General features: G+C 46.0%; 1 protein-coding gene across 1 annotated transcript in view; it reads left to right on the top strand.

The window, feature by feature from the left end:
• GABRR1 (gamma-aminobutyric acid type A receptor subunit rho1) overlaps positions 1-26538 on the top strand; it is a 33592-nt gene that overhangs the window by 5040 nt on the left and 2014 nt on the right. Inside the window, exons 2-8 of the mRNA XM_047735236.1 lie at positions 11171-11277; positions 12661-12728; positions 13864-14087; positions 18674-18756; positions 21289-21429; positions 23877-24029; positions 26007-26203. Of these exons, the coding sequence (XP_047591192.1) occupies positions 11171-11277; positions 12661-12728; positions 13864-14087; positions 18674-18756; positions 21289-21429; positions 23877-24029; positions 26007-26203 (973 nt within the window). The remainder of the gene's footprint in view (positions 1-11170; positions 11278-12660; positions 12729-13863; positions 14088-18673; positions 18757-21288; positions 21430-23876; positions 24030-26006; positions 26204-26538) is intronic.

Below are 26538 nucleotides of genomic sequence, written 5' to 3'. Positions count from 1 at the left end.
AGCATTAGTGCTCACTCCTCATCTGCTGCATCTTCTAGACTATGAGCTCCTTGAGGGCTGTACTAGTCTACTCAGGCTGCCATGACAAATTACCACAGACTGGGTGGCTTAAGCAATAAACAGTGATTCTATCACAGGTCTGGGGGCTAGAAGTCCATGGTCAAGGTGCCAGCAAATTCTGTTTCTGATGAAGGCTTTCTTCCTGGCTTGTAGACAGCCCCCTTCTTGCTGGGTCCTCAAATGACCCTTCCTAGGTTCTTGCCAAGAGGGGTGGGGAGGGTATCTCTAGTGTCTCTTCCTCTTCTTGTAAGGACACCAGTCCTATTGGATCAGAGCACCATTCTTATGATCTTATTTATTTATTTATTTTAAAGATTCTATTTATTTATTTGTCAGAGAGAGAGCAAGAGTGAGAGAGTGAGTGAGCTACAAGCAGGGTGGGGGGCAGAGGGAGAAGCAGGCTCCCCAGTGAGCAGGGAGTCTGATGCGGGGCTCAATCTCAGGACGCTGGGATCATGACCCAAGCTGAAGGCAGGCGCTCAACTAACTGAGCTGCCCAGGTGTCCCCTTATGATCTCATTTAAACTTAATTAGCTCCTTAACAAACAATCACTCAAAACAGTCACACTGGGAGTTAGGGCTTTAACATATGAACTCGGGGGGGGGGCACAGTCCAGTCCATAACAAGGGCTCAACTTGTACCTTTATCCTTGTCACCCCAAGTTCAAGGACCATATCTAATACATGGTAGATACTCGAGAAATGTTAAGCAAAAATAAATGAGTGAGTCCCAACTCTTGCTATTCCTGTACTTCATTCATCCAACAAATATGTATTCACTACATTCCTGGCACTGTGCCCAGGGCTTGGGAGGCAATGGCGATCACTTGAGATGTTGACAGTTTATGGGGGTGACACACATTAAGGAAATAATTTTTACAAAATGTCAGAATTTCAAGGACCTTAGAAATCCCGTCACTTAAAGATAAGAAGAGAAGGGTCCCAAAACATATAACGCTTATGACAAGATTATGCAGCATTCCCTCAGAATTCTACACCTCTCATTTCTCCATATCCAGGGCCCTCCCCTCACCATCACAAAGGAGGGTAGGAGGTGGAGGAAGATAAAGAAGTTCATTCAGTAACTTCATTTACAAAATACGTTGTGGGCTCTCTCCTTGACAGACAAACTCTTTGTTTGCTTACTTTTTTGATTTTGGTTTTTTTTTTTAAGATTTTATTTATTTATTTGACAGAGAGAGATCACAAGTAGAGGGAGAGGCAGGCAGAGAGAGAGAGAGAGAGAGAGAGAGGGAAGCAGGCTCCCTGTTGAGCAGAGAGCCCAATGCGGGACTCGATCCCAGGACCCTGAGATCATGACCTGAGCCGAAGGCGGCGGCTTAACCCACTGAGCCACCCAGGCGCCCCTGATTTTGGTTTTTTAAGAGCTGGTATATTTAATTAGTGGTGGGAACTCAAAAGACATTTACTGAGAGTCTAACATGTCCAAAGGCACATAGGTATATAGTGATTAGAATATGATCAATAAACACAGGTTGCTCATAAAGGGGGCAGCATTGGAATTAGGGACAGATTTTTATGAGTTAGAAAATAAAGAACTATAATAAATGGGAAAAATACAATCTGAGAATTCTGATAAAGAGAATAGGTAGGGAAAAAAGTCAGAGCTTTAAATTAAAAGAAAGTAATCCAGTGTCTTCAAATGGGAACACATGCGGAATTTATGTTGGGACATATGTAGAAGATAAAAGAGATGATCTAGGTCAAGATTTTACCTGAGAAGTAAGGAAACAAACATGGTCTTCCTGTGCCCTTTTGACCCCATGGAGGGCGATAGCATCTTGGGTGTTTGTACTAAGGACCCACCAGGTTGGTGGGAATAGGCATCAGTCACGTGGCAAGAAGAAAGCTTGATCAAATGAGCCCGAGATAGGACTTGGAGATATAGCATCAGAAGCCACACTGAAGTTGGGCTGGTCCCACCCACACCAGACACAACACCTGATATCTTTTGGTTCCAGGCAGCTCAGGTCTCCCACAGGTGTGCTGACCTCCAGAGTCAAGGAGTGTTCACACCGTGTGTTAGTCAGGGTTCTCCAGAGAAACAGAACCACCAGGCTGCTTGTAATAGTATCTATCTGTATATACAGTGTTGCATAGATACATTGTGTGACACAGATGTAGTGTAATATACATGTATGGAGAGAGAGGAGGGAGTAAGATTAACTGTACAGCAACAGGAGTTGAGGCAGCAGCTCAAGTCTGAAGGCGATCTGGTGGCAGAATTCCCTCTTCCTCAGAGGATCTCAGCCTTTTCTCTTATGATTGGATTGATTGATCAATCAATTGATCTCTTTTCTCTCTGATTGGATGAGACCCACCCAATGAAAAGCAATCTGCTTTGCTTAAAATCCACTGATGTAAATGTTAATCACATCTTTAAAAATACCTCACTTCAGGGCAGATGGGTGACTCAGTCTGTTAAGCATCTGACTCTTGATTTTGGCTCAGGTCATGATCTCAGGGTCATGAGATCCAGCTCACATCAGGTTCCACACTGGACAGGGATCCTGCTTCAGCTTCTCTCTCCCTCTCCTGCTGTCCTTCCCCCGCTGCACACGTGCTCTCTCTCTCTTTCTCTCTCTCAATAAAAACAAAAGCAAATAAACAAAACATAACAAAAACCCTCAGTGCAACATCTTGCTTAAACAGTGTTGTTTAACCAGAAACTGCGTACCATGGCCTAGCAAAGGTGACACATAAAATTACCTATTACATACCCATTACATACAAACCAAACCCAGCATTCTGGTTTGAAAAGCAGATTATTGGTTACTTATTAAAAAATCCAGCTTAGTAAGAAATCAAAAGAAATGAACTATTTACACCCAAAAGAAAATACAAAATACCTATTCGTTACATGGAAAAATGTACAACCTCTGTAGCAATTCAAGAAATATAAGTAACATTAGGGTAACATCCTTATTGGATAAATAAAGATTAAATGCACACATGCGCACACACTCACTCACACACAGCCTGTGCTGGTGGGTCTGGAAGAAACCAAAACCACATTTGTGGGGCTCTGCCAATGGACAGACCCTTCCCAACTGCCATCCACCCACGAGGCTAGAGCTGTAAGTTACCTCTAGTACCATAGAGGGGATGCCTTCTGGAATAGGCTTAAAAGGTCTCCAAGCTCCCCCATGGCCCAACCCCTTATTTCACAGCAGAGTTATCAGAAACAGACAGAAAGCAGGAATGTGTTACGGTGCCAGTGGCTCAGATGGTTAAGCATCTGCCTTCAGCTCAGGTCGTGATCCCAGGGTCCTGGGATTGACCCCGAATCAGGCTCCCAGCTCATCGGGAAGCCTGTTTTGCCCTCTCCCTTTGCCTGCCACTCCCCCTGCTTATGCTCTCTCTCTCTGTCAAATAAATACACAGAATTAAAAAAAAAAAAAGAGGTTTAGAAGAAATAAAAGAAAGAAAGCAGAAATGTGTTGTATTCTCCCATCAGCTAGGAAACCTGGGGCCTGAGGCAGAGCACCTGCTTCCTCACTGACGGGTGTCCTTCCTGCTGTATCAGGTCATTGTCTCAAATATACAAAATGTCCTAAGTATACAAAATATACAGAATAAAAAATATAAACATATTTTTAAAATATTAAAAAGTATATAAAATATCATAGTGCTCTGACTCAGGGTGACACTGGAGAGTAGCCCCATGTTCAGTCTTACGTGGGCCTCAGAGCAAACTCAGCTGGTCTGACCCACGTCTTCTTCTCTGACCTCCCTTCCATCGCCACACTGGCCGGCTTGCTGCTCCCGCCACAACTGAGCAGCGCCCCCCCTCACCCCACGCCCCCGGCCTCTGTCCCTGCCGGGCCTCTGCCAGGAGCACTCTTAGGTAGCCTCAGCATGTGGTTCCCTCATCTTCTTCAGGCCTCTGTCTGATTCAGGGACGTGTTCCCTGGCCACCCATATAAAACAGCCAGATAACCCCCCACCCCCAAGCCCTTACTCGGCTTGCCATCCTAGCCCTCAATGTATGTTCCCATAAGGCAATAAGGGGCCCAGGATGTGTGTCTGTGAGGATTTCCGTGGACGTTTTGGCTTGGGCAGGAACAGTGATAGGCAACCCCAAGAATGTATCACCAAAGCTCCTAAGCTCAATGGGATGATGGTGGATCCAAACGGCATGGGGCCCTGGCTTTTGGACCTAGAGCTACCACATACCCCGTGACTGGGGACCAGTCACTGCACGTCCTCAAGTCTGTTTCATCTGTAAAGGGGAGTCAGTTAGGTCTGTCACCTCAGGGTTACTATAAGGACTGTGTGAGCCAAAGTATGGGTAAGGGCTTGACTACCATAAAGCTCAGTGAACCCCTGAGGGCCCGGGGCCTCATCTCTGCCATCTTGTGATGCGCGCAGATAGGAAGCTCCCGCACAGACCCTCGTCCCACTGGGTAGCCCTTAGCGCTCGTCTCTGCCCAGAGGACAGTTACACCATGCACAGCATCTGGGGACACTCCCCAGATCTGCCAACTAGAGAGTAAACAGCACCACCACCACCACCACCCCCGCCCAAGGAAAGGAGATAGTGTAGGATGTCTCCCTCTGTCTGAGCCCTCACTGGTTTCATGCCATCGACAGGATGGGACACAGCAAGTTCCTAAGTTGTCTTTGTAATCAAAGTTCTAGGATGTGGCCAGGAATCATCTTGGAGCTTAATTCAGCAGCTTTCGTGATACCTTTTTTTCTTTTTTGTCAATCTCAAGAAAGCATTTTCTTGTCCCCAGTTCTCTGGACTCTCTCTTATTTTCCAGATTTTTCTCTGCTGCAGAATCCTTAAATTTCCTGAGCTGTGATTCATCTGGATCTGTAGGCTTGAGTTCCACTTAAACAAAAATTATAACAGTGGTTCTCAACACTGACCGAGGAGGTTTGACAGCTCTTGATGGCTGGGTCCCACTCCCGGTATGGGGTGTGGCCTGGGAGGTTTTAAGTTCCTTGGGTGACCCCAAAGTGTAGTCGGGCTGAGAAACCCTGAGTTAGGTGATATCATGCCAACATTTTCACTATTCTGGGCAGCAACTCATTCTTTTCACTGCTCCCTTCCCAATGCAGAGGCCAGTCTCTTTGATGGAGACTCAATTCTGTTAGCAGAGGCTCAGCCTTACCTTAATCATTGGCTAACATTGCCCGCTCTCCTCCAAACAGAGTATTTCCCTCTGCACACTCCCCTGACTCAGAATACACTTTTAAGGAAAGCTGCTTGTCTTTAGCACCTTTCTTGTGTCCTTCATTTAAACCTTGACCTCCTTCGCACATTTCTCACAGGACCATTTGATTCTTCAGAATGTACCCTTGGGTTTATGCTTCTCCCTCCATATTTTGTATGTATTTTTGTGAAATCTGAGTCTGCACACGGCGAGGAGCTGGGGCTACAGAGGTACATGAGATAGAATCCCTCCCTGGTAGAGTTCACGGTGAAGTGTAAGAAGTGGTCAAAAAGCCCCCTCCCCTGACACACACACACACACAGAGAGAGAGAGAGAGAGAGAGAGGAGCTGGTGCACATTCTAATAAAGGCAGAGGAGAAGTATTGACTTTGGTGGGAAGGGGGGAAACCTGGGAATTCTTCCAGGAGGAGGTGATATTTGATCTGGGCATGCAAGGCATTGTCTGGGTAAGAAGAAGTATGGAGAATGGTGGCAAAGACTTTCCAGACAGATGGGACAGCAGGAACAAAAGCATAGAGGGGTAATGGGCAACTGCACGAAGTGGGGGACAGAGTGGGAGCTGAGGCTGGAAAGGAGTTTTTATGTATATGTGACTATTACCAATGCCATGAAAAAAAGATTGTTTTCATTAGCTGGTTGAAAAAATCCCTTCCTCATCCAAATTAAGTTCTCTGTCTTCTCAGAGATGACGTAATCAGCAGACTGAAGTATAGCTTATCAGGCGTTCTGCTATCAGCGAAGTCAGGGAGACTGCCGCAGATGCCTTGGCTCATCTCAGGTTCCCATCCCTCTTCTATCCAACCTCTGAGAGAGTTCTGAGAGGGGCCTTGGGAAAACATTATCCACATACAAGCTGACCAGGAACTATAACAAGGAAACATCAAGATGTACCCTAGGTCAGAACTTTTCATTCTGTCCAGGAGGATAAGATGGACATGGGTGGTTCAAAAAATGTAAACCCTCTGTTCAGTCCAAAAAGCTGTCTCAAATGTCAACCTATATCATCATAACTTGGGACATGTCTATATTTTCTTCATAACTTCCCAGAGGCTCATTCAATAAATAAGTGGGCACCAGTTTTGTGTAAGGTCCATGCTAACTCCTATGTGAGGGGAAAGATAAGCTTGGACCTTCTATATCTAACCCAAATTCCGGGCAATGGAAACCAAATCTTTCAATGAGACACCGTGGCCAACCTTGCTTCCAACACTTGGAGCCGGACCCTCTGGATTTGGCTCCCGAATCCGTCATGTTTACAAGTTATTCGGACCCCCTTTGTCTTAGTTTCCTCATGTATGAAATGGGGATAATAATATTTTCTTTTTTTTTTAAGATTTTATTTATTTATTTGACAGAGATCACAAGTAGGCAGAGAGGCAGGCAGAGAGAGAGGGGGAAGCAGGCTCCCCGCTGAGCAGAGAGCCTGATTCGGGGCTCAATCCCAGGACCCCGGGATCATGACCTGAGCTGAAGGCAGAGGCTTTAACCCACTGAGCCACACAGGCGCCCCTGAAATGGGGATAATAATAAAGCCTACTGTGTAATATAACACATGTAATATAAGTTAGCACAGTACCTGGCAGTGTCCTATTCAAGCAGTGTTCCTTATTCCTATCACCAGCTGTGTGCCATACTTCATTTCAAGACTAACAATCAGGGGCCCCTGGCTGGCTCAGTCAGTAGAGCATGCAACCCTTGATCTGGGGATTGTGAGTTCGAGCCCCACATTGATTGCAGAGCCTACTTTAAAAAAATTAATTATCATATGCCTAGTTGGTAAAAAGATGCCAATGCCATGTAAAATATTTCATGATATATCATAACTTGAGTTTAAAAGTGGGTTTGTGTCTTCTCTTTCTCTTGTTCTCTTTCAGTGGACAAGGGTATATGCAGGTGGCAAAGATGATTTCTGAGTGGTTTTTATTTTCTCCTTTATATTTAAATCTATTTTATAAATTTAACATGGGTGTACAAGTAAAAAAAAGTTATTTAAAAATATTAAACAACATCAGTGAGAAAGACTTTAAGGATCTTACGAGTCTTTTCTAGGCTACAATCTAAGCGTCACGATGGGAGAGGCAGTGGCATCTCAGAGCCTGTCTCTGTTTCAGGCTGGCTGGGTCAAGAACTGGGTCAAGATCAATTTCCATCCCAAGCCCTTCTTTCGATTTCCCCTGCTTCCCTTTTCAGACACCCATCAAGGGGGTTAATTCTTTCTTTCATCCCACTAACATGTGTTGTGAGCCCACAGAGGCCCAGCAGTGTACGAGGTGCTAAAGATAAACAAGACTCTGCCCTTGGTGACCTGTGATCTCATCCCGCCCCCGCTGACCATCAGCTGTGATGGCCTATAGCTCAGAGACAGCGCTCCCTGCAGTCTTAGCCCTTCCCCACTCTTGGGACCCATTCCTGGGACCCGCTCCTGCCAAGATCCTGCCTCTGCTCCTCTTTGCTACAGATGACGTCATCCTATGCATCAGTCCTGATGTGAATGTCTCAGTCGAGTCCTGGCAGAAAACAGCATTGTACTCAAAAGGGCTTAATGGATAGTTGAATAAAGAGACTATTCCTTGAGCTGGGGGCAAGGTTCAGGGAATGCCTGATGCCAATGTCCTCAAGGACAAGGACCAGTGGGAAGCCATGACTACCCACGGTCTGGAAGGTGAAACAGTGTTATCGGAGCCTATTGAAGATACTGTGATTATCTGTAATCACAGAGCGACACGTTGCTAGTCCCAGAGACTGAAGCAGGAAGAGAATGAGGAATAAATGTCCTGCTCTGTCATCTCCTGTCAGTGCCCATTTGGCTGAATTCACAAGCCAGAGAGCAAGGATGCCCAAGCAGTGCACTTCGCCTGGCAATGTGTTACTCTCTGTAGTAACAGGTTTGTGGCAGACCCAAGTTAGGAATGGCATCAGTTTCAAGTCAGGGTGAATTAATGGGGCAGATATTTTGAGGCAGACCTCCTCAGACCAGTGGTTCTAAGTAATTAATTCTCCAAATCCCTGCTCCTGTGGGTACTGGGGAAATGCTCAGCAAAAGGCTAAATTAATGCACTGAAACTTCATAGTTTTGTTATTTTCTTTCACATTTTATTCTGACTATATTGGAAGGAGATCTGAAGGGTGAGGGGTGCTTTGTTGATTTGAGTACCTAAACTGCTTCCAGCACACCTCTGTTTTAATTTTCATCATAGACAGAAACAATGACCAGAAGTACACAAAGATGTCAACAAGTAAGACAGGCATGACGGTAAATGCATGCACACCATTCTAAAGATGTCTCTTCCCCACATCTGAGCTGTGGTGACTTTCAGCAGCAACCCCCACCCCTGGCCAAGGAGCAGGAGGCAGAAGGTGGGGGACCAGAGGAGGGGAGAACTGGAAAGGAAAAGATGGCGGGGCTCCCAGTTCCCACTGGGTGAAAGAGGTTGTGAGAGGTGACAGGGAACAGTTTTCCTCCTCTTCAAGTCCCCAGCGTCTTCCTCTCCTACATCCATAAGCAGCATAGCTTGGTCCTGGCTCACTAGTTCAGATTCTTTCCCTGGACTGCTTCCTTTGCAGTAATTTCCTTACCTTAAAAGGAAACTTCCTTGTCGGTTCAGTAATGACAGTGGCTCCGTCCATTTGGGTACCCTTTAGAGTCTGAAGAGTACTTTTGTGCACATTATCTCATTTATTCCTCACACTCCTTGTCAGGTCACAGGACTTTACCGTCTATTGGTTGAGGAAACCGAGTCTCAGGGAACAAGTTGCCTAAAGGCACAGAGTAGGCAGTGTCAGAGTTTCTCTGTCTCTCAGACATGTTCCCCTCACCCCCACCTCCCCACCAAAATGATGAAAGTTTTCTTCAAGAAAGAAGATAGCAAGGACATAAAGGTGGACTGAGGTAGTTATAAAGGAGGAAACTGTGTATACTGAGGACAAAATGAACCAGGGCGTGACTCTCAAAGTGTTGTCTCCAGACCAGTGGCATCGGTGGCATCTGGGAAAGTCTTACAGGTGCAGATTCTTGAGCCGCAGCCCAGACCCACTGAATTAGAAACATCAGAGGAAAAGGGAAGCTCAGGAACCTAGGTTTGAACAAGGAAGCCATTGAATCCAGGGGAAAGGAGGTGTGTGTGGTGGTAGCCTGAAGAGAATGCTGGTGTTAGCATAAGGGGGAGCTGGGAAGGTAGTCAGTGATTTCTGTGGATTCTAGAGCTGGTGCAGGTGGGTGAATGAAGACTGTCCAAGGCCACTGCAGCTTCGTTTGTAATAGCAGAAGACTAGAAACAACCCAAATTTCCACCCGTAGAGGATGGTCACATGAGTTATGGTGTATCCATGTAGGGAACACTACACGGTATAAAACAGAATAAGAGGCTTGGGATATTTACATATGGGAAAAAAAGCTAAAGTATATTTAAATAAAAGAAGAAAAAGTAGGAACATTTATATAATACATTATATTTGGATTTTAAAAAGGGGAGAACTAAGAACATATATTTGTAGTTACTTGTATCTCCAAGAAAGTCTGGACAGAGACAAGAAGTCATTCAGAGAGGTACCTGTGGATGGGGAATGGGGTAGTTGGAAGCAAAGACAGGATGTCAACTTTCCACTGCATTTCCTTTCCTAAAATTGTCTGCCCCTGTAAATAGATTACCTCTTCAGGAAAAAATAAAAAATAAATAAAAATGGCCATTGGTGCAATTTGGCAGCAGAAGAACATGTTTCCCATGGAACAAGGATGGCGGGCATCCAAGGGCAAGTCCAACCTCTTTCTGCAGAATGGGCCAACAGAGGTCAAGGGTACCAAGCTCTGCCCACACTCACTGTCTCTGCCCTCCAGCTCAAACTCTCCCAGAATGGCTGAAGTGCTTTGGGGGTGTTTAGACTTCTTAGTAAGGACAGGACGTCCTTACTAAGTCCTTAGTAAGGACAGGACCAGCAGTTCTCAGCCTTAGCTACACATTAAAATCATCTGGGAAGGGGGCACCTGGGTGGCTCAGTGCTTAAGCCTCTGCCTTCAGCTCAGGTCATGATCTCAGGGTCCTGGGATCGAGTCCCGCATGGGGCTCTCTGCTCTGCGGGGAGCCTGCTTCCTCCTCTCTCTCTGCCTCTGCCTGCCTCCCTGCCCACTTGTGATCTCTCTCTGTCAAATAAATAAAATCTTAAAAAAAAAAAAAAATCAGGGGCGCCTGGGTGGCTCAGTGGGTTAAGCCGCTGCCTTCGGCTCAGGTCATGATCTCAGGGTCCTGGGATCGAGTCCCGCATTGGGCTCTCTGCTCAGCAGGGAGCCTGCTTCCCTCTCTCTCTCTCTCTCTCTGCCTGCCTCTCCGTCTACTTGTGATCTCTGTCTGTCAAATAAATAAATAAAATCTTTAAAAAAAAAATCATCTGGGAAGCTTTTGGCTCAATGGGTTACGTGTCTGCCTTAGACTCAGGTTGTGATCCCAGGACCCTGAGATTGATTCCCACATTGGGCTCCCCGCTTATCAAGGAGCCTACTTCTCCCTCTCCCCCGACTACCCACTCATGCTCTCTCTCGTGTGCTCTCTCTCTCTCAAATAAATAAATAAAAATCTTAAAATACATAAATAAAAAATAAAATAATCTGGGAAGCTTTTATAAATGCCAACTGCCAGGCCCTATTCCCAGAACAGCCAAATCCAAATCTCTGAGGTGGGCTCTGGGCATTGGCACTTTTTGGAGCCCCTCAGTTATGATTCCAAACCACACCTGCCGGGTGAGTGCATTAATCCAGAAAGCTGGAGAGAGGAGGCAAGGCTATCCAATAGCTTAAAAAAGAAGAAATAACACAACCCATCAAACCTGTCACGATCAAATCTGACTGAGAAAAAATTTTTTTTATCTGTCTTGATTGGAATCCGTGATGAACCTGTTGCTCCCCACCTTGGCAGCCCAATTCTGAAGCGAAGCCCTGATATCACCAAATCGCCACTGACCAAGTCAGAGCAGCTTCTGAGGATAGACGACCATGATTTCAGCATGAGGCCCGGCTTTGGAGGTATGAGACGAGCACTCATGGTGGGGTCTGTCCGACTGTCCACGGGTAGAGGTCAAACCAAGGGACCACACACGCTTTGTTCTCCCCCAATCAGGTCTGCCTCCATTATGCTTGGGGGCCAAGATGGAGCCCACAGGTCTTCTGAGTATCGCCCCTGTCCAGCCCTGCCCATTTCCAGGCTAGCTAGCTGAGCTGTCCTCAGGCCGCTGCTCCTGACAAGGAAGGCTGGGGATCGGTGAGGTCAGCAGCTGGCTGTGGGAAGGGCCAGGGGAAGACTTCAGGAAGACTCCTGAAAACGCTCTGAAATAACAACCTTGGACAAAATTCGCCCTCATCTGGGAGCTGGCAGACGGAGCTCGGGTGTCAATCCGAGGGCAGACTGCGGTCTGCTGGGTTTAATTAAATGAAAATAGCTTGAGAAAATAATGATCTAGTGCAGAGGGCTGTCTGCTTAGCCTGCAGCTGGCAGATTTCAGATTTCAGCCCCTTCTGTGTCAAATAGGGTTTTCATCCATATGGGTTTCTTCCTGGAATAAAATATTTGTTTCAGAAATCGTCCTCATTTTTTTATTTCTCCCAGCCACATTCACCCAAAGAATAAACAGGTTCTAGAAGGGAGTCTCTATCAAATCTGTAACCTGCTGCTGTTGGATCCAAACCCACTTCCATCCAGGATAATCCAAGTGTGGCCCATGCCTGCCCACATCCGGGGGGGGGGGTGAAGGGGCAGCAATCTATTCCCTTGATAATGCTTTCCTTCTCTTGATGAATATTATGTTTTCGTGGCCTAGAAATGCAAAAAAAAAAAAAAAAAAAAAAAGATTCTAATGTTTCCAGGCCACCCTGATGCCTCATGTTCCCCTTGCAAGCGACTCTGTCATGCGGCGAAGATACAAATCTGTGAGCTTGGCAAATGGCCTACCTGTGGCTTTGGTTCTGGGTGCCTCAGGGCCAGACAGAGGCATTGGCTTCCATGACAGAATCAGGAGGCAGATATAAAGAACAGAGTGGACGACCCTGTGCTAGGGAGTCACTCCTCAGATCAGACCCAGCTTTGAGCTAGGTCATCCCTGTAGCTTTCCATGAGCACGTGTAACCAGAGAAGAAAGTTTCATAGAAACCTCATCCTTAGAAACACCTGAATGATTCAGACAAAAAACTTAAAAACAAACAAACAAAAGCTCTTTGTTGGAATATTCCAGGGAACCAGCCCCAGGATTCAACCCCCCGATTTCTGGTTTCACTTCTGCTTGACATGTGGGGACACCAAACCTTCAAATCCGGCAGGAAGCGGAGGAAACGGGTTCCAGGGGGGATGCTCTTCCTACCTGTAGTAAAAATGCAACTAAAAAGGATAAATGTTTTGCCATGCCCCATTTGCAGGTCCAGCCATTCCTGTCGGTGTGGATGTGCAGGTGGAGAGCCTGGACAGCATCTCAGAAGTCGACATGGTAAGCACCTCTGTTGCCGGGGCTGTGAGCACGTGGAGTCACACGGGGCCTGTGCTGGGTCAGGAGGTCCACACACCTGAATTCACAGGATCTCACAACTCCCCAAGCCGTGGGAATGCCCACACTCATTTTACAGGTGGGTAAGGAAGGTGAAGACAGTTGCCAATCAAAAAAGAAAATAAAAACAAAGTAGAAGGTATAAAAGAAGTGATTGTAAGAAATAAAGGTGTCTACTGATCATCAAAAAAATAAAATAAAAAAGACACTTGCCAAAAGCCACCCAATTGGTATGAGACAGAGCTGGATGCCAAAGTTGATCTCCCTTCAGTGCCTAGGCTCTTTCCCCTGGCATGTATCCTCTGGGCAAAAGCTCTCCAACAGAAACAGTAGGGTCCAAGGTCGCGGCTGTCACGTAGCCAGATATTCCACAGCTGGAGATCCTGTATCTGGCTGTGGAAATGCAGAAATGCTGAAAAGGGTCCTTTTTTCCTCCCTCTTCAGTGGGTTTAGGTGGGAAAATGGAATGTTCTACAACTCCCTGACTTACAGGACTGTTTACAGCCTCACTTAGTTTGGGGTCTCCAAAAGGCAGACTTGAGAGAAGCATTCTAGCACAAGTAGTTTATTTGGGAGATGATCCCCCAAAACCCACGAAGAGCGTAGGGCAAGGTGAGACAGGGATGGGGAGGAAGGGAAAAGTCCTGTGTCCTCAAACCAGTCACTGCTGTGAATCTCAGACCCATTAAGGGAACTTTGAGAATCAGCAAAGAACACAGCTCCAGGTTATCTCAGCTGAGGGGCCAAGAAGCTGGGGTGCTCATCTAGCCCTCCCCACCCCTTTCTCCCCCCAACACACTGAGGGTCAGCAGTGCTGGCAGCAGCACCTTGTCAGGGTGGAGACAGATGCCAGGGGATGGGTTGGGACTCAGGGACATGGATTTTGCTAGAAGTGTCTGGCTGAGTCCCTCCCCTGCAGTCCTCCTACCGCAGCAAACCCCAGGGACTGGAGGCAAGACCTCCATGTCTCTGTGGTTTCATCCCCAGCCGGGTGACGGCTCCATGGGGTGCCCAGGGTCCTGCTGACACCCAGGTAGTTTCACTGTGTGGGGTTCCCCTCTCTGCCCCTCCCCTCCAGGACTTCACGATGACCCTCTACCTGAGACACTACTGGAAGGACGAGAGGCTTTCCTTCCCGAGCACCAACAACCTCAGCATGACCTTTGACGGCCGGCTAGTGAAGAAGATCTGGGTCCCAGACATGTTTTTCGTGCACTCCAAGCGTTCCTTCATCCACGACACCACCACGGACAACGTCATGCTGCGAGTGCAGCCCGACGGGACCGTGCTCTACAGCCTGCGGTAAGGCCGCCACTGCCTCTTTTCCTGGAGGTCCTCTCACTCCCGAAGCAGGGGCAGGAAGGCAGAGCGTTCCTCTAACCGCAAGGGCAGTTTTGCTTTTTGGCTTTGAATAGCTAGTTTTTTTGGTGGTTGTTGTTTTGTTTTTCTTCTTTTTATTTTTTATTTTTATTTTTTACATTTTTAAAAATTGTGTTCTATTAGTTGCCATACATCATTAGTTTTTGATGTAGTGTTCCATGATTCATTGTTTTCGGGTAACACCCAGTGCTCCATGCAGTCCGTGCCCTCCTTCATACCCACCACCAGATAGCAAGTGTGTAACGTCTCAGGAGGCACCACGTTCTCTACGTCAAGGGAAAGCTATTTTATGCGGGAGAAAAAAACTGTATAAGAAATTATTTAGCCTCAAAAACACATTTGTGGAAATTTCGCAAGCTGATGCTTATGATTTATGCTTTACCCTGCAGGTTATATTTTAATTTAAAAACTTCAATCCAAGTTTTATTGAGTTGTATTTATTTGGCCTCTAGTGGGAAGCGGCGAAATAGATAATGCGTTCTTCTGAAAGACTTGCCTCCTTAGATGTCTCAATTCCCATCTTTCAGGTATATTTTAGAACTTGGGCTTAAAGAAATTCTCTTTCCTTACCAGGCCAGCCACAGGCATGTTTGCTATCCTTTCTCACCACAGGGTCCTCCTGAGAAACTCTGGAAATCCTGGGCCGCTTTATGACTTTGAACGGTCTTCTGAGCATCACTTTTAAAATAGGAAGAATATAGGCCTTTTTTCTTAGGAGTTCAGGTACCTTAGAAATGTTCAAGTGCTGATTTATCACTGACCTGGGGAAGCATTCCTTCAACACAGGTGCCACAGCCTGGCTTTTACTGCTCGGTCAGCTTTAGAAACTCATGGTTTAGGAACTCATGGTCCCACTTCGGAGGACGCGTTCAGATGAGCCACAGGCCTCATGGAGAAGGGGCTCTGTTTCTTGTGATTTACTCCTCCTGTGCTGTGCTCATGGTGCATTTCAGTTTTTTTAAGATTTTATTTATTTATTTGGGGGGGTAGATAGCAAGAGGGAGCACGAGTAGGGGGAGGGGAGAGGGAGAAGCAGGCTCCCCACTGTGCTGAGAGCCCGACACAGGACTCGATCCCAGGACCCTGGGATCATGACCTGAGCTGAAGGCAGATGCTTAATGGACTGAGCCCCCCAGGTGCCCTGGTGCATTTCAGTTTTAAAGACTTTGTTCCAGTAAAGATGAATCCATATACCAGTGTCTAAGTAAGGGATGCCTGGACAGGAGCATGGTGTATCTTTTGAATCAAAGATGGCAGTGTTGAAGCTGAATTTCTGCCTCCACCCTCCAAAGGAATATTTATGATGATTCCTCAGTACTCATTCTGGCTTGGGATCTAAACAATTAGTTACTAGACACAGAGTGGAGGTATGGGGTTTTCCTCCCCATACTTGAGATGCCTTCTGCCATAGAAGTGCTCAGGAGGGTCAAGGAGGTACAATCCCTTCCCCCAACCGTGTTGAGGTGGTTCTTCCTGGAGTCCTCCCATCTGAGGCAGGCTGTCAAGGCATCCTACAACTCTAAAACCACCCACAAAACATCACAACCTGATGGCACCACCAGGGACACAAAAGACTAGACCACAAAGCATGTGATCACTGGTGTGCTGGTGAATGTTTAACAACTGGTTGGCTGTGGTAGATGTATGAATACATATGTGTATGTCAGCTTGCTATAAACATGGCTGATAAAAGGATATAGAACATCTGAGTCACAAGTAAAATAATCTATGTGATACTTTTTTAAAAAAAGATTTTATTTATTTACTTGAGAGAGAGTGAGAGAGAGCATGAGAGGGGTGAGGGTCAGAGGGAGAAGCAGACTCCTGGCTGAGCAGGGAGCCTGATGCGGGATTTGATTCTGAGACTCCAGGATCATGGCCTGAGCCGAAGGCAGTCACTTAGCCAACTGAGCCACCCAGGTGCCCCTATGTGATACTTTCTGTTATAAATCCCATACACTTATAATTTAAGTATGATTTCCTATTTCTTATAAAATCCTGAGCCTGATGAAGTCTAGCCCAGCACACGCTGCATGTGATCACAGAGGCGCTACATAAGAAGCAAGGAAGTGGAAAACCCTCCTGTGTGTTCAGAATAAAAGTTGTCCGTGAGCCCCCTTGTGGCTAAAAACAGATGCTTTGATTTTTCATCACAAATAAAATCATAGGTTTGTTTTAAGTGGAAAAAAAAAAAGAGTCCTTGATTGCGGGCTGAGGAAAAGATTTGTAAGATTGTTCTTGGGAGAGAGTTGTGGGCATGAGCCTTCCCTGGCATTTCTCCAAGAGCTTGGAACATGTGTGCCTACCAGTGGGGGATGTTGTGCAGTTGGAGGGCATGAGAAGAGCCATCTAAACACCCTGGGGGTGTGGTGGGGCCAGTCTGTATCCCCGGGTTGCTGGGAATAGTTGGGTGTGTGTAGAAGGGACAGCAGGTGAGTAAACCAAGAAGCAGGGTGGGGAGTTGAGACTGGTAAGACAGCCCTGAAGCCTGGAGGGGTCCAGCAGGGGAAATGAAGAACCAAGGAAAGTAAGTAATCAGCTTCAACCATGTAGAGCATGGTTACTGGAGAGCATCAACGAGAGAGCATGAAGCCACCTACCAAGGAATTGTCCTGCCTCCTGTCACTTCCGCCTGATCAGAGATGGGCAGGAATTGACCACTCAAATGTCAACTTCATACCTTAGCCAGGAGGAGGAGCAGAAGTCTTAATGTGAATCAACTTGGAAGTGTTGCTTAATATCTTGGACCAAATTCTTTTCATTTTTGAATTGAGACATGCTTTGTTACCTAAAAGGGTTTTGACTATTACATGAGACATAAGCAAAAAAAAACCACAGGGTGTGCCAAGTTTCCATCCAAGACAAGGGAAGAGCCAATGAATCAAAAAAAAAAAAAAAAAAAAAAAAAGTGGAGGGGCAGAAGTAGAGGGAAAGAGAGAATCTTAAGCAGGCTCCATGCCCAGCACAAAATCCAACGAGGGGCTCGATCTCACTACCCTAAGATCAGGACCTGAGCAGAAATCAAGATCGGACGCTTACCTGACTGAGACACCCAGGTGCTCCCCAATAAATCAATTTAATGAGATACGGAGAAACAAATATAAACATAGTATGGATTAAATCACAAACTGTGCTTGTTTAATGTATGGTATGTGAGTTACAGGTTGGAAAAACATCAAGTCAGGGTGCAAAGAACCAGTCTGGTATCTGTGATTCTAAAAATATCTGTTTCTGATACAAAGAGAAGAGATATTCAGTCCTTTTGTTGACAGCAAAATCTTCCTGCATTTGAGATTTCATTAGCTCTAAGTCACCAAACTTAGTTTCTAGTTTGTTCCTTGCTGGGGATGCCATTAGGCATGGTAGAAATGGAAGCCCACCCATTAGGTTCCAAGTCAGCTGCTATCCTGACTCCTCTCCACTCAAGACACCCTGTTTATCAGGATTTCCAGAGGAGATAAGGCTACCCAGCCACCAGCAATAGAAAATCCCTTTGAGAATACAACTATTCCATACCCAACTGGAATGGGGAAAATAAAGGCAGATATTTGATAATTCAGTTTCAAGAAAGCTCTTTCCCTTGAAATCTCCATTTTAATTAAAAGTGATTTTTTTTCCCTTTTGGCCATAAATCATCCAGACAGTTTCTACAACTTATACATAGCAATTTTGTGTGTGTGTGTGTGGTTGAAGGAAAAATAGTTTGTTCAGAATCAGCCAGTAACTCTTAATCATGTCCTGCCATGAGATTCCCCACGGGATGGGGAATCTTTCGTCTATGACTAATGATCTGTGTTTGTTTTCCCTTTGATGCGGAAGCCCATTTTCCCATGTAAACTCTGAAACAAAACCACCAGAGGCCAGCAAGTGTTTGCATGCTGGTACAAAAAAGGTTTCAGTGTTTTTTCATTATCATGATCTCCGTGGAATTATCCACTAAAAACACCGATGCCCACTAGGAGATATTATTATCGATATAAAAATAGCAACATTGTAAAAAAAACAAAAAGTTCCCCATTTGGCCACTGCCAGAAGTGTTTCATTCATATTATTTCTGATATGTTGAATACAAATATTAAATATGGGTAAAATCAATAAAAGAAGAAAAAAATTGAATTTATCTAAAACCAGAGAACAATATATGCTCCTATGGTTTCTTTTAAGAAACAATATCATAGGAGTTTTTAATTTCACATTTTTATATCGATTGAGATCGTTATATCGTTAATATCATTAATATGATTATATGTCAATATGTTAATACCGTTAATATGCTTGAAGATGATAGAAGTTGGTAGAGACACTCTGGAGTTAAACATAAAACCCTGAGAACTATGATGACTTTATCATACCTAAGCTACTTATCTAAATCTTGACACCTTGTTTATGAATTATAAGGAGGCAGTTCTACTGGAAGGAAGCACAGTCCTTTTCCGTTTATCATTCTATCATTCTGCATTTGTATTTTGCCGCCTCCGAAATTTTGGATTTTTGTCTTTTGCTTGTAGGGTTACAGTGACTGCAATGTGCAATATGGACTTCAGCCGATTTCCCCTGGACACACAAACGTGCTCCCTTGAGATTGAAAGCTGTGAGTAGACTGTCCCACAGACAGAAGCCCCAGAACCCGAGTAATTCCCAACACCGCTAACTCTCAGTTAGCAGGAACAGCATAGTCCCCTCATTCATGGCTAGTGATTGTTTTCAGTGATTTTTTTAGATTAAAGCCATTTGCAGGGTAATTTTGAAAATCAGGAACAAATTTGGGGCTAAAACCTCCGTTCCTATAATAGACCCTTTTAATGGCGCTACGGCAATGGTTTTAAACTTGGTTCTGTGGGAACCTGGGCAATAGCTTGGGGGGGTGCGGGTAGAGGGCTCAGCAAATCTGGGTCTCCATGTGCAGCTACTTCTACCTGCTGTCCAATGTGTGAGCTCATTTTGATCTGTTTTTATTGTTCCTCTGAAAAAGATTTCTGTTGAAGAAGAGATTTCGTGCCAAAAACATGTTTGGTAACAATTGCCCGTGGGAATTGCCCAGGTGAGCGCAGGTGGCGCTTGAGAGCCTCAGGCACAACTGAGGGGCCTCAGGACATTTGCACGCATGGATGCTCTGCCCAGGTTAAGAGCCAGGCTCTGGGAAGAGCAAGGCTGAGGCAGCGTCAAGAACTACTTGCTTGCATCTCCAGATCTCTACACAGCTGCTCTGTTTTTCAGTCTTTGCCCAAATGCTTCCTTTGATGGGCGCAGTCTGGACTCTCCCATAACTCCAACTGTCCACTCCTCCCAAGCGAATACCAGCACCCGCCCACTGGCCCTTCCTGGCTGGTGACCAAGCCTTAGGGAGGAATCTCTTTGGCACAGGGCACCTTTGAAGCCAACCTGCATTTGTGGCAGTGAGTCAGGGATCTCCTGGCCCCAGTCATCCCGGGTGGAGGAGGGCAGGCATGTTGATGCAGAGGTCAAATGGATACCTGCATAGGGCACTGAATGTTGAAAAAGGGAGTAATAAATCCCAGGACCAAGGGAGAAACTGAATTACCCACCGCATAGTGGCTTCCTACCTGCTGTCATTTCACCCTCAGCAGCTCCTGGGAGAAGGTTACTGTTATCTCCATTCTACATGGAGGGACATAACTGGCCTGAGGACATAGCACTAAGGACTTAACTCATTGACTCCAGTACCCTGCTTTCCCTAGTATACGCAGCTAGCTCCATCGGGAATGTGCATTCCAGGCTGCATCAGGTAGGATGCACAGAGAAGCAGAATATTGGAGATACATAGTAAGAGATATTAAGGGCAAGGAATTGATTGTACGAGCGTGGAAGCTGGTGAGGCAAGTCTGTGCTGGTGGGAAGGGCAAGCTGAGAACCCCTGGGTGGGACCTGAGCCTGCCTTGCACTTACAGAATTTCTTCTTCTTCTTTTTTTTTTTTTAAAGATTTTTTTTTTTTAATTTGACAGACAGATCATGAGTAGGCAGAGAGGCAGGCAGAGAGAGAGAGGAGGAGGAGGCAGGCTCCCTGCTATGAGCAGAGAGCCCGATGTGGGGCTCGATCCCAGGACCCTGAGATCATGACCTGAGCTGAAGGCAGAGGCTTTAACCACTGAGCCACCCAGGTGCCCCCAGAATTTCTTCTTCTTGGGGAAACCTCAGATCTGCTCTTAAGACTTTTCAACTGATCAGATCAGAAAAAGGATCATCTCCTTTATTTCAAGTGAACCGATTGTAGACATCTGGTCTACCAATCATCTTTAGAGCAACACCTAGATTAGTCTTCAATTGAATAACTGAGTGCTCCAGCCCAGCCAAGTGGATACGTGAAACCAATCCTCACACAGGTCAAGGGTAAGATATAGAATAAAACAGAGGAATGAAATAGAGCATCAGGGAGCTCCAGAAACAACTGTTGAACACGCGAGCAGGCTGGAGTGACCACTGTTAGGTTTTTGCCTCAGGTCTGTCCAGGCTGCTGGTAGGTTTGCTCAGCTGGAGTCCCGTGTGTGCCCATTAAAGTGGGTGAGGGTCAAGGGCGTGTCAGCGCCAGAGGGTATGGTCCTTCTGGGGGAATCCCTGTGATTTTACCCTGGGTAGGAGCAACTGGAAGCCTGCAGAGAAGGGACTTGTGTTCTCTTGTATCACTTTGTGGGTCCTTTCTTGCTAGAACACAGCCCCTTTACCTTGATAGTATTTAAAGATATTCGCCATCAATGGATGCATTACCACGCTTTGGAAGGAGAAAACAAAGGGGTAAATCAGCCTAGGTAAGGCAGTTTTGCCACAATTTCACCATTTCTGCTCTACAAGTGTATAGCAGTTTCATTCGTGTTAACCTAATAAATGGCAGGTTACATTGTGGGGTGAATGCTTTTGCAGGAATTAGGAGCACTGAGGCTTGAGGGCTTTGCTCTGATGACTTCTGGAAGACTGGGGAGAATTCATTTGTCTTTTTAAAAATGTTGTTTTGCTTCATCTAAACTGTGGCTTGTTTATTCCAACTCTCTTACTACCAGCTCAATAGTTCAGGTGGGAGATGTGGAGCTGCCCCCAGCGGAGCACCACAGACAGGCCTGGCTTCCTACCCCTCATACCTGCGCCTGATGCTGTCTCCTGTCTTATCAGATGCCTACACGGAGGATGACCTCATGCTATACTGGAAAAAGGGCAACGACTCCTTAAAGACTGATGAGCGGATCTCGCTCTCCCAGTTCCTCATTCAAGAATTCCACACCACCACTAAACTGGCCTTCTACAGCAGTACAGGTGGGGGCAGGTGGGGCCTGGGTTGGGGGGTCAGCGCTAGCCTGGCTGGGTGGGTCATCCTCTATTTTAGGAAAGGTGTCAGTTGGTTGTCAAGGGAGCATTGCCTGTGCTACCTGGATTTGAAGCCAAAGGTAGAAATCCTAAATCAGGTCTAGGGGGTGGCAAGCATGGGGGAGAGGTGCTTTTTGGATACCACCAAAGCATCCGGAACTGATAATCTAGAGAATATTAGTAAAGACTCAGACATCAGCCAGGTGAGGAGGTTCGTTTGAGCCAGTCATTTCCAAGCTTAGCAGCTGGCATTTCACCCCCAATAGGATTCCCAGAACCCCCTCCTCTGTAGGCAAGAAACTGTTCTATTTTAGCTCTGCTGATTTCTGTTCTCCCTGTTCTACTCAATTAATCTTCTCTCCCTCTCTTTTTTTTTATTAATTAATTTTATTTTTTTTAAACATATAATATATTTTTATCCCCAGGGGTACATGTCTGTGAATCGCCAGGTTTACACATTTCACAGCACTCACCATAGCACATACCCTCCCCAATGTCCATACCCCACCCCCCATCTCCCAATCCCCCTCCCACCATCAACCCTCAGTTTGTTTTGTGAGATTAAGAGTCACTTATGGTTTGTCTCCCTCCCAATCCCATCTTGTTTCATTTACTCTTCTCCTACCCCCTTAACCCCCCCATGTTGCATCTCCTCTCCCTCATATCAGGGAGATCATCCCTCTCTTTTTTTCTGGAGTGAATTCTCTCTGAACTATACTGCTTGCACAGGCCGTCTTTATGACCTTGGGACGCTCCTTGCTCGCTCTGAACGGGCTTGCCCCCTCTCCTTGCTTGGGGGCATGTTCTGTGCTCTTCCTCCTGGCAGCTGAGGTGAACAGCCCTCTCTAACCCTTACCCCAGTCTTGACTAATCAGCTTTAGGATGATATTATTCAAACCTTCATGTAGTTTCTTTTCTTTTCTCTCTCTCTCTCTCTCTCTTTTTTTTTTTTTTTTGAGTAAGCTCCATGCCCAGCGTGGGGCTCAACGCAAGGCTTGAACTCATGACTCTGAGATCAAGACCTGAGCTGAGATCAAGAGTAGGATGCTTAGCTGACTGAGCCACCCAAGCGCCTGTCTTTATGTAGTTTCTTTTGCCAAAACATTGCACGACTGCACAGGAAGTGCAACCTTTTAAGTCTTCCAATCTGTAGCAGAGGGCACTGCTTTACTCCCAGCATTCCATGGCAATCCAGCATATCCCACCTTCTGTATACCTCACTCAGGAGTCTTCGTTTTTCAGGGGACCCCCCACTTCATCCTTAGCATTCTGACACTTCCTCTTGTCTTAGTCTCTTTGGGCTGCTATCACAAAAAGACCATAGACTGGGCAGCTTCAGAAATAAACAGAAATTTACTTCTCACAATTCTGGAAGCTGGTAAGTCCAAGATCAAGATGCTGGCAGAGTCAGTGTCCGATGAAAGCCCGCTTCCCAGTTCATAGACAGCTACCTTCTTGCTATGTCCTCACATGGGGGAAGGAGCAAGGGAGCAATCTGGGGTCTCTTTTATAGGGTCACTAATCCCACTTATGATGTAATAACTTCTGAAGGCCCCACCTCCAAATACCATCACATTGAGGATTAGGTTTCAACAAACAAATTTAGGTGGGTTGGGGGACAGACAGTCAGTCTACAGCGCCTCCACAGTCTTTCTGGGACTGCTTTACAGTGACAACCATTGTATTATAATTGTCCAGGATGCCAGGGTTTCAAGTTAACGTTGCCAAGTCTCCATTTCATGTTCAGACCTTGCCTCCCTGGGTTTATCCTGCTTTTTCCTTTTCCTTCCATCCTTTCCCTGTTCCTTTGAACGCTTCCATGCATATTTTCTCCTTGTAGAGGATGTAAGAGCAGAGCTAAAGCATGCTGAGCCTGTGATCATTTACTGTTCCTAAATGCAAAGTTTGGGTTAGCGTGGTATTTTAACTTTAAAACATTTGCCTCCATAAAGAAATCCAAAGGGGCTTGTTTAAATAAATGTTTCTCAAACTTTATCGTGCAGATAAGTCATCTGGCGAATATTGTTGAAAGGAGATTCTGATACAGTAGACTGGGGGTGGGGTGGGGCTGAGAGTCTGCATTTCTAACAAGCAACGAAGTGACGGTGACATTACTGGGCTCTGCCCCAAACAATGAGTAACAGGAGTCTTAAATGGCCTTCTCAAGGGGCTTCCTTTATGTACAAGACAGGGGCCAAAGATGTCTGGCGAGGGACTCACCATGTGGCGTAGGTTATCATATAATCACTCCCATTGGTTTTATTTCCTCTCTGTAAATGTGTGGCAAGTTTCCAGGGAAGTTTCTAGGGCATTTTTGAATCCCAGAATAGAATGGGTTGTGTGCAGGAGTTGAGCAGCAATGATGTTTGGTATCTTTTCTTCCTTGTGTCTCCCAGGCTGGTACAACCGTCTGTACATTAACTTCACGTTGCGACGCCACATCTTCTTTTTCTTGCTCCAAACTTACTTTCCGGCCACCCTGATGGTCATGCTGTCCTGGGTCTCCTTCTGGATCGACCGCAGAGCTGTGCCCGCCAGAGTCCCTTTAGGTAAGGAACATCTCAAGTGTGTCTTTCAGGCATCTGAAAATACAAGTAATTTCTTCCAGATGAAACCATTCATTTCAAATTGGTTCTACACCCCTGTTGGCATGAAAACTTGGAAACATCAGGTTATTGATTCACGGGTCAAATACTATTATTAAGGACCTATGTGGCAAAACTGTTTCCAGGGCCCCACGAGTGCCCATGCAAACAACCCACCTTTAGTTTTGTTAGAACCATGTTCTGGGGTCGGTGGTCTGGTGTGTGGGTGCTTTTTCTGCTTACCTGCGCAAGGACGCCATGTTCTAAAACAGGGCTTCTCCAAAGGTGGCCTAAGGGATCTTTGTAATGGCATCTCTGGGGGAAATTGTGTAAAATGAAGAATCCTGTGTCTCATCTACAAGTTTAGAATCAGAATCTCTGAGAAAGGACCAGAACCTACATTTTGAAGAAGGTCTTCTAGTAATTCTGATCCATACTCAGGTCTGAAAATCCCTACTGTAAGCATTTTGTGAATAGCTCTTTGCCATCAGCTCTCTCCCCCACCCTAAATGTCACACCCACTCAGTCACACTACCATTGCTAGCTCAGTGGTTCTGAGGCTTCAAGGGGGAGGGTGACCGCCAAGGTTTTAGTGACACTGAGTTGGAGCTGGCCCTTAAGGTGACCTCAGTCCCCTGTACTCAGCTGTTTGCCAAGCCAAATGTTCTGAGCTTAATTTGAAATCCCAGGCAAACACCCCTGACAAATGTCCTGTCCTTTAGCAACTGTCCCATAGCTTGAACAGTCTTGTGCTAAATGAACATTCTAGTTTCAAAAATCTAACCCCCCTAGAGGAGGCCAGCATCATTCTTGATAAAATTGGCTTCCGCGTCCTCAAGTCAACCTTGCTGAATGGGCAGCCAGGTCTGGCATGGGGTTGGCTGTCAGAATTGCTCTGACTGCTGATAATACAGGCCCAGGACTACAAGATCCTACACCAGCAGCAAGGACACCAGTACTGAAATATACTTTTCCCTCTTTTTGGAGAGGTAGTTCTAAGAAACACATATATACCTGTTCCTATGCATAATCTTGGATTTATTTATTTACTTATTTATTAATTAATTTATTATTTTTAAGTATTTTATTTTTTAAAATAACCTCTGTGCCCAATGTGGGGCTTGAACTCACCACCTCAAGATCGAGAGTTGCAGGCTCTATTGACTGAGCCAGCTGGGTGCCCCTATAGATCTCTGTTTTAACCAATTGAATGGAAAAACAAATGTCTTGTTGCCAAAATGTCTAGGGCGGGCTCTCTCTGGAAGGACAAGGTGAGACAGATGGTGTTGGCCAGTATGTGGTGGGAGAGGGTGGGTGAGTATGAGAGGTGGAGGAACAGAAGAAGCTTCCTAAAAGCCAAATTTTGAGGGGTCCCTAGGTAGTTCAACAGGTTAAGAGTCTGCCTTAGACTCAGGCCCTGATCTCAGGGTCCTGGGATCGAGCATGCAGAGGGGCTCTCTACTCCACAAGGAGTCTACCTCTCCCGCTCCCTCTGTTCTCTCGCTCGCTCGCTCTTGCTCTCTCAAATAAATAAATAAATCTATCTTAAAAAAGAAAAGTAGGGACACCTGGGTGGCTCAGTTGGTTAAGCGGCTGCCTTCGGCTCAGGTCATGATCCCAGCGTCCTGGGATCGAGTCCGACATCGGGCTCCTTGCTCAGCGGGGAGCCTGCTTCTCCCTCTGCCTCTGCCTGCCATTCTGTCTGCCTGTGCTCGCTCTCTCTCCCTCTCTCTCTAACAAATAAATAAATAAAATCTTAAAAAAAAAAAAAAGAAAAAAGAAAAGTAAATCTTGAAAGATGAGCAGGTGTTTGCTAGACAGAGGGGCAGGGACGGAAATACTCTAGGCGAAAGGAGCAGAAAGGACAAAGAACAGAGGCATGAAGCCACCCGGGTCTTCGGTCAAAGGCAAACGCCTGCTTCTTTCTCGCTCTGTTCGCAGGCATCACCACCGTGCTGACCATGTCCACCATCATCACGGGCGTGAACGCCTCCATGCCCCGCGTCTCCTATATCAAGGCGGTGGACATCTACCTGTGGGTCAGCTTCGTGTTCGTGTTCCTGTCGGTGCTGGAGTACGCAGCCGTCAACTACCTGACCACGGTGCAGGAGCGCAAGGAGCGCAAGCTGTGCGAGAAGGTGACCCTAACATGAGTGAGGGGGTCTGCTCGGGGATAGAGAGCCTGGTCTAGCTCTGGACCATGGGCAGGTCAGACCTTCTCTGTAAATTGGGGTGGTGACATCCCCTCCACCTACTTCACCAGCTGGTGTGAAGAGCAAACAAAATAATACATGAAAACAGTGTGAAATTTACCCTGGCTACATCTTTCAGTCATTCAAATATTTATTTAGTGCCTGCCACATATCAGCAGCTAAGCCAAGTAATTAAGACAAAGTCCCTTTAATCGTGGTGGTGTTCATTGTTTAGTGCTAAAAACAAGATGAAAGTTCAACGTGGTGAAACAATTATTTGT

This window comes from Lutra lutra, chromosome 6 (genome assembly GCF_902655055.1).
Source record: "Lutra lutra chromosome 6, mLutLut1.2, whole genome shotgun sequence".
Lineage (NCBI taxonomy): Eukaryota > Metazoa > Chordata > Mammalia > Carnivora > Mustelidae > Lutra > Lutra lutra.
The sequence above is the reverse complement of the archived record's forward strand: the minus strand, read 5'-3'. Positions and strand labels throughout refer to the sequence as shown.